General features: G+C 39.6%; 1 protein-coding gene across 1 annotated transcript in view; it reads right to left on the minus strand.

Moving 5' to 3' along the window:
* Window positions 1-11,841, minus strand: part of ADAMTS2 (ADAM metallopeptidase with thrombospondin type 1 motif 2) — a 489,415-nt gene that overhangs the window by 15,928 nt on the left and 461,646 nt on the right. Inside the window, exons 16-17 of the mRNA XM_044664491.1 lie at window positions 4,209-4,372; window positions 1,606-1,762 (exon numbers count right to left, since the gene is read on the minus strand). Of these exons, the coding sequence (XP_044520426.1) occupies window positions 1,606-1,762; window positions 4,209-4,372 (321 nt within the window). The remainder of the gene's footprint in view (window positions 1-1,605; window positions 1,763-4,208; window positions 4,373-11,841) is intronic.

The following is an 11,841-nucleotide window of genomic DNA, read 5'->3' on the forward strand; positions in this document are numbered from 1 at the left end:
ACTTCCAACAGTGCTCCTGACAAGGAATCGTCTCACCTTCTGCCTGAACACCTCCAGCAATAGCGAGCTCATTACTTATTGAGCAATCTATTCCATTTTGGACAGCTCTGATCACTAGGAAATTCTTTATTTTGTGACAGTCTTAATATTCCTATAATTTCCCCATATTTGACCTAGTTTTTTTCTCCTAGGCTAAGCAGAACAATCAATCAACTAACAAACATTTATTAAACTTTGACTATGTATTAGGCACTAGCAATAGAGACAAAGACAGAAATGAAACCATTCCTCCTTCAGATCATATTCTTTCATGGATGTAGGATGAAAGACTTGGATTAGATGGCATCTGAGGTCCTTTTAAATTCTAAGTGTATATCTATAAGCCTTTGTAGAAGCAAATAGAAAATACATACAAGACAAGTGCCAGAAATTTTGTGTGAAAGGCACTAGTGACTGAAGGTGATGGGGATCCAGAAAGACCTCAGGTGGAAGGTAGCTCTTCAATCAAGCTTTGAAAGGAAGGAGGAAAGAGAAGAGACCAAGGTGAAGAGGTAGGGGATGACCCACACAAAGGCATGGAACTGGGAAATGGAATGTGTGATAATCCAGAAGAAGGTTGGTTTGGCTGGCCCAATGAGTTTGAGAAGGTTAGGGATGCATAATAATCTAGAAAGATAGGTTAGAGACAGATTGTTAAGGGCTTTAAATGCCAGACAGAGGGGCTTATATTGGTATTCAGGGGTGAGCATTGGAGTTTATTGAGCATGGAGTGACTTAGTCAGATCTGTAGTTCAGAAAAAAAACAAACCAACACTTTGACAGCTATGTAGAGAATAGAATGAATTGGGACCTGAATGCAAGGAAACCAATCAGAGGCTATTATAATAGTCCAGGCAAGGGGTGATCAAGGATTAAACTAGGGTGATTGCCAAATGACTAGAGACAAGATGTGAGAAATTTCCATTTTGGTACTTTGATCCCCAAACCAACCCATCCAAAGAAGGAACTTGTTATACTTCTCTTCAAATTCAATCCATTTCACAATATCCTTCCTTCCCCATCCATCTCTGCAATGACACAATCATTTTCACTGTCACCCACCCCTAGAACTCTGATTCCTCCCTCTACTTCCCTCATCTCTTGAACAGGGTTCCCCTTAGCCTCAACCAATCACCAAGGCCTTTGGATGCTTCATATAGAAAGTTTCTCTCATTAATTTCCTCTGCTTCTTTTCCATTTCTCCTGTCTCTATCCAAGTCTAGGCCATTATCAATTCACACTCAGACCTGATAAGAGACCATCTAACTTCTGTTCTAATATTTCCAGAGGTGGGGCACTCACTACCTCCTTACTCAAGCTGTTTTGCTTTGGGATTGCTGGAAAGATTTTCCCTTTCTTTGCTTTTAGGACCCTAATTCCCTTCTAAAGAGTAGCACTTATGGCACTCGTGTTGGCCCTCCATGTTCCTTTTCATTGTCGCTGAAATATTTTGTATGTGTCTCCCCCACAACACTGAATGTTTCTGGAACACAAGGACCAGGTCTTCTCCTTTGCTTGCTTCCCTTATTGCCAAACACCATCTCTGAACGAAGCTAAAGCACTTACCTCCTCCACAGGGCTTGGAACACTGAGTCCATTTCTTCAGGGCCCATTCATGGCTCACAGAATCTTCTACAACATTGTTATTGTCAACATTCAGGGAATCTTCGTGGATCATGTACTTGTAGGTCAAAGAGATCTTGGCATTGCCATGAGGAATGACCTAGGCATGTGGATAGATATCGCAAGAGCTGAAGAAACACCTTCACAAGGCATGCCCCAGCTATCCTCTAGGTCAGTGGTTCCCCAATTTTTTGGCCTACCTCCCCCTTTCCAGAAAAAATATTACTCAGCCCTCTGGAAATTATTTTTTTTTAAATTTTAATAGCAATTAATAGGAAAGATAAATGCACCTGTGGCCATCACTGCTCCACTGGATCACTGCAGCACCCACCAGGGGGCGGTAGCACCCACTTTGGGAATCACTGATCTAGGTGACTGAGTCGCCCTCTCTCCCAGGATCTGAAGGAAAGGACTAGAAAGCCCTTCAAATAAGACCTTCTCTCCTTTCAGGATATGCTGGTGCTGAGGATAAACACCTTTTAGCTGGTAGTCATTTGGGATGCCTGGTATAAGGTGAGAAGGATTTGAATCCTACCTCCTTTCCCTCATGGGTTATTCTCTGGCTCTTTTCTCTTATTTCTCAAGGACTTTTATTCAGTAAAGGTACATGTTCTCAGATACTACTTTGAAGAAATGTGCAATGTTCACATTTATATTTTAGTTGATGGAAAAGGGGCAGGAAGAGGGCAAGACTCTTAATACCACATAGGAAGGATTGTTTTTTAATGTATAAAAGTCTGCCTTCCCCTGAATTTGAGGTCCAGTCCTAAGCTGAGAAAGGGGTCTGGTTCTAATTTGTTGGTCAATTGGTATACAGTACTTAATATATAGAAATTCTTAGAAGCTTGAACCTTTGTTTCCTTAGATGTTTCATCTTTTACCAGTCACAGCAAAGATACACAGACTATTGCCAGGCCCACCCTCAAACCCTTTCTAGCCTGGAACATTCCTGGGACAGCTTTTGAAAACCCAAGGTTGTCAGGTCCTGAGAATACAAAGATAAAATTTAAACAACCTCAGCCCTCGAGGTCCTTACACTGTGATGGGAGAGACAACATGTAAATAAATAGGAAAATATAATATGCAAGATGGAGGGAAGGCACTGGGGTGGGGGACTGGAATCAAAAGAAGCCACGGATGCTAAGAGTTCCTGGCCATTCTATCATCCAGAAACAGCAGAAGACTTTAGTGGAGAGCAACTCATGTGACAGCTAAAATACCAAAAGGCTTCTGCCACATCTCTTTTGCTGGGAACCCTCAGGTTTCTGAGTATACTATGAGTTCTAAAATATCCAAATGAGTTCTATTTATTATGAAAGTCAAGTCAAGAGTCATCTATAAGTTATAGGTGGGATATGATGAGATTTAGTGGAGATAATTTCCATTCCAACTAAATCATAGAAACGTGATAAACTGATGAATTTTTACTGTGCCTATTGGCATCAGATCCACCAAAATGTAGGCTTTTGGTACACATATGACTCTACTATGGGGAGTGGTATGGAGCCTGTTGACAGACACAAACCTTGACCCCTAGAGGAAGGTGAGGAACTTCAGCATAGGAGAGAGAAAGCTACTCAGGAAGCCTTCTCACCCAGGATGATGGGTAAGAATTTGCAAGAATATTTTTTATCATTTCGCCACATAGCCACTTAGAAACGGCTGCTATTTCTTTTCCCTGTCATTCCCACTTCCCAGGAAGGAGATAAATCATGAGACTTAGAGCTGAAAGAAACCTCAGAGATCATCCAGTCCAACCTCCTCCCTTTATAGTTGAGGAGAGGAAAGTTCAGAGAGGCTTAGTAAATACAGAGAGTAAGTAGCAGAACTGGGATTTGAACTGCAGTCTCCTGATTTGAAATGGCATTCTTTTCTTACCATATCACCCTGTGACATAGCCAACAGGATCTAAACTTTAGGTGACTTTAGGTTCCCCGGGGATGGAAGAAGTTTGGCAGGCATTCAGCTAATATGGAGAAACTCCCTGGGAAAAAGGAACTATAGGACAATAGGGATACTTTTGGAAAGGTTCAGAACTCCAGAGTATACTCAAACTCCAGAGAAGGTCTAGAATTCTGAATGTACACCCAGCTGCTATCCAAATCCGTATTTGAGGATGCTTTCATTTCCAGGAATCTCTTCCTAAGGGTGTCTAGCTATGGTCTTGACAGCATCGTCTCTCATCCATTCTCCAACGCTGTCCTTGTATTTATCTCATTTATACTTATGTATATGCAATTTATCTCCCCCAATAGAATGTAACAGAATGTAAGCAGAGGATATCTCATTTTTTGTCTTTGCATCTTCAGCACCACACACAACCTCTGGTACATAATAGGTTCTTAATAAATTCTTGTTAATTGATTTTCTGACACATAGCCTTTGTCTATAGGAGTCCCTGTAAGATATTATTACTATTCAGTTATAGCCGTTAGAAATTAAAAGATTAAATTAAAAGATGCTTTGCAAACAAATGCCTTGGAGATTCTAGGGATTCCTCAGAGAGCTCCAGAGATTCTCAGATCCCCATTTTCCTTCAAACTCACCAGTACTGTAATGGCGCCATAGAGAGGACCCATCGTCTGGACGGTTTCTCGGTCGTCGTCATTCCGATACTCCCATTCCACACCCATGTCAATGAAGAGCTTGGAATCCGGAACCAAGTTTTCCTCATTCAAAACAAACCTCCCCGTCTCTTGGCTCTTGATGGCTGAGGATCCCAAAGAGAAGCCCACCCCCCGAAACCCACAACAAAAGTCAGGGTTCAGTCAATATGGGAGGAGGGAGAGCAATGATAGTAAAGGGCTTTATTTCTGCCAGAGAAGTCAGAATAGGCCCAGGCTGTTACCCTGTGTTCAGAGGCACTAAGCCCCTTGGTCAAATTATTCTACTTATAGAGTAAATTAAGGCAATCTGATCAAGTTTCCCAACATAATCCACATGTGGACATCCCTTCAGCAAGCAAAGGCTTCTTAAAAAAAACTATTATTATTATTATTTTTTAATTTAGTTGTATCCACTCATCATTAATTTTGTTGCATCACTGGCTAAAGGTCCCATCCTAGAGACCATGCATGTAGCTACAAATTATCTTTGAAATAATCTTGTCCAATCCCCTCATTATTTTAATGAGGAAATTGAGGCCCAGGGCTTGCTCATGGTCAAACAGCAGATATATCTGGACTTTGGACATAGTTTCTATAACTGCAAAGATAATTTCGCCCCTTTATAATATCAAGCTGAATATATCAAAGAAAGCCAATCAGATCGGCTATCTTGCACCTTAAATGGATTGAAAGAAATCATTTGTGGCTGCCCCAGTATGCCAAAGGCTAAAGAATATCCTTCCAGAGATCTGAGAGAACAAAGGCTTCCTGTTTAATGCTACCTCAACATTCAAGAAGTACTGCTTATCCCTTGGCAGAGAGGTAGGGGAGTGGGACAGCAACAACCTTCCTGCTCCTAGATCTCTATTCCAACAGACTAAATTTAACCAAACAGTTAGGTGGCTCAGTGAATATAGTGTTGGGCCTGGAGTTGGAAGACTCATCTTTGTGAGTTCAAATCCAGCCTCAGATACTTATTAGCTGTGTGACCCTGAGCAAGTCACTTAATTCTGTTGGTCCCAGTTTCCTCATCTGTAAACTGAGCTGGAGAAGGAAATGGTAAACCATTCCAGTATCTTTGCCAAGAAAACCCCAAAGTGGGTCATGAAGAGTCAGATGCAACTGAAAAACAAATGAACAATAACAAAATAGAAAAGAGTTGAGGCATTTCAGAGTGGGTGGGAGGAGATGTTCCCCTTTGTAGTGGACACATGCAGAAAATATATAATGCAAATCACAGAACTTCCTGGCATGCACATTCCCCTCCGGTTTTGCCCAACCAAAGGGTGAAGACACTTCAATGGGTGCTGGAAAAGCAGTGAAAAGAATATTGGGGGTTTTGACCTGGGATCAAACATTGCCTCTGCTTCCTACTACCTCTATTACCTAGAACACTGAAACTCTAGGCTCCATTTCCTTCCAATTCTGTAAAACGAAGGGGTTAGAATGGGTGGGCTCTAGGGTCTTCTCTAGTTCTAAATCTCAGGGTCCTCTGCAGGGCCAAGCCTGAATGCCAATAGAACAGCTGTGGTAGGTATGTTAGAATAAGAAACTATTATTAAGATTGATTGATGATTAAGATTAAGAATGATGAATGATTCAGGGTGGAATGAATGGGTCATTAGCTAGCCATTTGCTCTGGTTAAAAATTATCTGTGAGAATCTCAATCAGTTTCACAACAGTAAAATATAAGAATTGCAGTGATGAATGAGATGCTTTGATAATAATAAAGAATCAGAGCTAATCAGAGTTGGGATTTAGGGACCTTCTAATCCAATTTAATCCAAAAAAAATCATAGATAATTAGAGGGGTTTTAGGAGCCTTCTAATCCAACTACTTGAGTATGAAAATCACAGGTTCTCTGAATTGGAAGAAACTATTAATTCAACCCATATCTGTATGAGAATTCTCTCTACATCACAGTCAGGAAGTGGTCATCCAGACTTTGCTTGTGAGAGGGAAACCCCTGTTTTTAAGGTAATTCATTCTTCTGGATACCTTTAATTGTTAGCAAGTTTTCCCTTACTTAGCAAGGGAATTCCCTTACTTTATCAAGTCTAAATTGGCTCTTTTGTTATCTTTTTAGCTAGGTGGCACAGTACCTAGAGCTCTGGGAGTGCAGTCAGAAAGACCTGAGTTCAAATGCAGATTCAAACACTTATTATAACCCCACACAAGTCCGTTAACCCTGTTTGCCTCAGTTTCCTCATCTGTGAAATGATCCAAAGAAGGAAATGGAAGACCATTTCAATATTTTTGCTAAGAAAACCCTAAAGGGGGTCACTAAGAGTCAGACATGACTAAACAACAGCATCTGTCAGCTTTGCTTGTGCTGCCCTCTGGGGTCTAGTAGAAAGAAGTACAATACCTCTTAGATGAGCTATTTTGCCATCCTAAGTCTTTTCTTTCCCAAACTAAACCTCCTCAGTTCATTCAACCAATTCTTTATCATCATAGCCCTCACCTCAGTTTATCCATGTGGTCCCCAGAACTGAACATGATAATCTAAACATTTCATCAGGGCAGAGTATGGAAAGATGACTATCTCCCCAGTCCTAGACACCAGAAGTCTCTTAATGCAGTCTTTTTAAAAAAATTAACTTTTGTTGGGCTGCATCATTCCACTGTTGCATACTTATATGGAACTTGCAATCCACTAAGTCTCTTCCTCTTGTCACCAAATAATTTTTAAATATATTGCTGACCATTCTTGTCTTTCTCTTCTTGTACCTGTTAAGATTTTCTGAACTTAATTGTAAGACTTTAAATTTATTCCCATTATATCTAATCTCATTAGAGCTATCTCAAGGTTGAGATTTATTAGGATTCTGACTGTTATCCAATATGTTAGCAATTTCTTCCAGCTTTATGCCGTCTGCAAATTTGATAAGCATGACATTTATGCCTTTATTCAAGTCATTGATAGAAATGTAAAACAGCATAGAGACCAGGCACGGATCTCTGGGGCATTTGCTTGAGATCTTCTGAGTTGACATTGAATCATTTGCAACAATTATGAAGGTCCATTTATTCTGAATCCACCTAATTGTGATACCACATTTTCCCATCTTTTTGATGAGATCTGCATGAGGGACTTTATCAACTAATTTCCTAAAAATCTAATATCTTCACCATTCTCCATTACTAGTCTAATAATCCTGCTCCTTCCTCCCCAGTGAAATAAGGTTAACCTTTCGTGGTCTGTTCTTGAACCCATGAAATCTCTTTGTGATCCCTATCTTTCTTTCTAGATGTTTACTAACCCTCCCATTAATAATTCATTTGAGAATTTTTACAGGAATCAAATACGAGCTCACTGACCTGTTATGAACAGACTCCATTCTTTTCACCTCTTTCTATCCACACTGAAAATCACTGATTGGCTTAGTAACCACATTTGCTGGTCCTTTCGCTATATAGGAATATAATTCATGTGATCCTGGTAACTTGAACTCCTAAAGTGTAGCGAGGGAGGCAACCCTACCCCTTCACTATTATCTCATTGCTTATCTTGGATATCCACTCTTTATTAGTTTATGTCCTTTCTTATTGTAAGAGTGTTTTCCTTGGCAGAAAAAACAGAAGTAAAAGCTGAACTGAACATCCCTGTCTTCTCACCATCTTTAGTTATCGCTGCCTGGTCCAGATCAAGTAGTGGTCCTTTCTCTTCTTTGAGAACTCTCTTTTCCCAATAAAGTATAAAAATTCTTTTGTAAATCTTAGCTTCCTTCATTACTTGGTAAATTCTGTTTTAGCCCTCTTTTCTCTGAAAACCTTACCTTCTGTCTTAGAATCTGTAAGTATCATTTCCAAGGTAGAAGAGTGGTAAGGGCTAGGCAATTAGGATTAAGTGACTTGCCCAGGGTTATACAGGTAGAAAGTGTGTGAGATCAAATATGAACCCAGGACTTCCCGTCTCCTGACCTGACTCTCTCTATCCACTGAGTTACCTTGATGTCCTCAGTTTGAGCTCTCTTTACATTACTATTAAGAGGCATCACTCCATTTCAGTATTCGTTCTCTATTATCTCCTCTTGCTTCCATCTTTTGTACCTATACTGTTAAAAAATCTAAATTGGTTAGCAAGTTCCCTGTGTGACAACATTGACCTCTTTAGGCAAACCCCACCTTTTCTACCTCATCGGTAATATTCTTTTCATAACCAAAGTTGCCCATAGTGTTTTGCCTGTTGTTCTAGGGGTGATTTGGAATTGATGTAAAGAATGATTTTTCATTGCAAGTTGATTTGGCATAAGAGGTTTGGAAAAGAGAGACATTCCTTTTCAGTCTTACTTCAAGAGAAGTCCATTCAATTCTAGACTCTTTTGGATCAACTTGGTGGAGACAGACTTTGGAAGGCAAACATATAGGAGGAAGCTGGCTCCTCAATATGTCCCTTATTTCTACCTTGCTTCCCTAGAGATTTTGGGAAATTTCCCTCCTTTTGGTTATATTGGAACTCCTTTCTTGGTTGTGCTGAGGTATCTTTTTTTTTTTTCCCAGTGAAAGAGCTCATTCATTCAGTTAATTTTTGGTATATTCTAATTTTTGTAACTTTTCTGATTTTTGTTTGCTATCTGCTTGGATAAATTGTTTTATTCATAACACTTTGTGATGATGTTTTGTATAACTATTATTTTGGGAAAGGAGCCATGTCTACAGCAATAAGCTTGGATTATCCTTTCCCTTTTAGGGAATAGCAATCAGGAAAACACTCCTAGTGCTTCACCTTCTTGTAGTAGGATCTCTTTCTGTCTCTGGTTATTCATACTTTGTACATTTTTGTTTAAACATTTGAGGCCACAGGGTTTACTGCAGTTTTTTTCAAACTTTCTAATTTTATTCTTGAGAAATTTTTATCCTTTCTAGGATGGTTTCCCAGTATTAGTATATTAGTATGTGGGATCCTACCTATAAACTTTTTGAAATGTGTTTTCCTCAAATCTAGACTGGGTTCATGTCAGACTATATAAAACTTCTTGGTTTTTCTTCTCTCTCAATCAAGCACAGTCACTTCATCTTCAAGGTTCCATCATTTCCACTCTGGGTTTTCCTTGCTGCTGAGAATCAGATACAGGATAAATTTTCTCCCTTACTGGTTCATTCTCCTTTTAAAAGAGGGATTTATTACTACGTAAAATATATTACTTTTACAAAAAAAATTGCTCAGCTTTGGACAGTGAGAGAAAGAACTCCAGTAGATTTTTAGGATAATTGAAGTTTTCCATCACTATTTATCATATTCTTGATCCGGACTTGTGATATGTTGTTAAAATTCACCTATTTCTTTCTGTCCAGAGGTTCAGTAGGATACTCCAGTGATAATATCACTTTTGTTTCTTTCTCCATTGATCTTCACTTAAATACTCTCCAAAGTATTTCTCATCTCTGGTTCCTGGATGGTGTTTTTTTTTCTCTTCACATTTCTTAATATGTAGTACATTTGTACTCTCCCATATTTACTTATCCTGCTCCTTCTGAATATGATATGTCCTTCCAAATTCATAGTCTGATATCTCATCTCATCAATTCCAGGATAAAAACAAAATTAAATTCGCCTCCTTGTATTAAAATCTCTTGTTTGCTTTTCTGGTTGTTCATAGTACATGCATTTTTGTATAAACAGCTGACGCCACAGGTTTTATTGCAGGGATTTTTCCCCTCTGATTTTTTTCAAGTAAATTTCAGCGTCTATTCTTCTTAACTATCCTAGAAAGACTTTCTGTGTCTTTTAGATTGATATTCATAGGTAGTTTTCTTCTTTACCTTGCCTTTTGAATTTTAAATCCTTTGGATTATATTTGTAAGATTCCATGTAAGTACATTCTTATCAGCCATTGTTAAGTGGGCTCATCCTTGTCCAAGAGCAACTCATCATCCCTAAGTTTTACACTGTGGTATCTGAGGCCACATTTGAACCCAGGACCTCCCATCCCTAGGCAATCTACTGAGCCATCTAGCTGCCCTTGTAATCATCTGTTTTGATACATCTTGGGAGGCTCTCTGTCATATTCTGAATAAATCTCATACCTCTATTTTATCAGTCACCTCATGAAGCCTCTACACAAAGTTGTTGGCTACCACTACTCATCTCTTCTCATCTTTCCTGATAAGAGATCACAGTGCCTGGAATGTAGTAGGTGCTCAATAAATGCCTGACATATCATCTGTAGATTTATAGAGTCATTCCTTGGAGGGGAAACAGAGTCCAGATCTCTTCTTTTTCTTGTTGTTTAGTTCCAAGGTCCTTTTTCTCTTTTATCCTCTGTGTCCCATTCTTCTTTTCTTCACCCCACAGACACAGCAAGAATCTTCCCTGTCTCTTTAGGTCTCTTATTTTGTCATCTTTGTTTTCACATTTAAGAAATACTTCATTTTCACTGATTAAGTGGAAAATAGAAAGACAGTTCTTGAGTCCCTTTTTGGAGAGGCTAGCTAGCCTTTGTTTTGAGCAGAAATAACAATCATTTAATCAATACCATTGCATACTATATCCTGGTCAGTGCAAAATTTGCCATGGTTCTTGTCCTACTGTAAGGTACTCCATCTTGGCTCTAAACTAGTAGGTTTGATGGGGAATTGTGCTCTTGAAGTGCTCTGAAATTATTACTCCACTTCTCACATTTTTTAGCACCTTGATCACCTCATCCAATTTCCTTCTCTTGCCATAACCTTTATTTATTTATTTAAAAAACCCTTACCTTCCATCTTAGAATCAGTACTGTGTATTGGTTCCAAGGCAGAAGAGTGGTAAGGGCTAGGCAATAGCGGGTTAAATGACTTGCCCAGGGTCACATAGTTAGGAAGTGTCTGAAGCCAGATTTGAACTTAGGACCATCTCTAGGCCTGGCTCTCAATCCACTGAGCCAACCAGCTGATCCCTCTTGCCATAATCTTTAAAGCATCTTACTGATACCTCTCTTCTTTCTCCTTTGGTTCTTTTCCTCCTCAAATTCTCCTCTTTCTATTCTACTTTAAAAAAAACCCCAAACTCTTACCTTCTGTTTTAGAATTGATATTACATGTTGGTTCCAAGGCAGAAGAGCAGTAAGGGCTAGGCAATGGGGGTAAAGTGACTTGCTCAGGGTAACAGAGGTAGGAAGTATCTGAGGCCAGATTTGAACCTAGGAGCTCTCATCTCCAGGAATGGTGCTCACTGAGTCACTCGATGGCCCCATCTACTCTGCTTCTTAAGCTAGTGCCTGTTCCCCATCAAGTCCTTTTTTCCTTTTTAAGTGCTTCTATTTGAATTCTCCTTCAAGTTGTGAAGGGGTGAAGGGATAAAGGTAGGAGGATTGGAGGAATGGGAGAAAGGAGAGAGAAGGGTAGAGGAAGGGAAAGGAGGGTAGCTGGTCCCCAGCCCCAACAGGGGGAAATTGACCAGAGCCCTTCGGGGCTTAAATAAAAGATCAGAGAGCAACTTTAGCGTTTAGAATAGCTAGGTTTTGTTTAAATTAGGAAACTAGGAAAACTAGGAGGTAGATAGAAAGGGAAAAAGGTGGAGAGAGAGAGAGAGAGAGAGAGAGAAAGAGAGAGAGAGAGAGAGAGAGAGAGAGAGAGAGAGAAAGAGA

This window comes from Gracilinanus agilis, chromosome 2 (genome assembly GCF_016433145.1).
Source record: "Gracilinanus agilis isolate LMUSP501 chromosome 2, AgileGrace, whole genome shotgun sequence".
NCBI lineage: Eukaryota > Metazoa > Chordata > Mammalia > Didelphimorphia > Didelphidae > Gracilinanus > Gracilinanus agilis.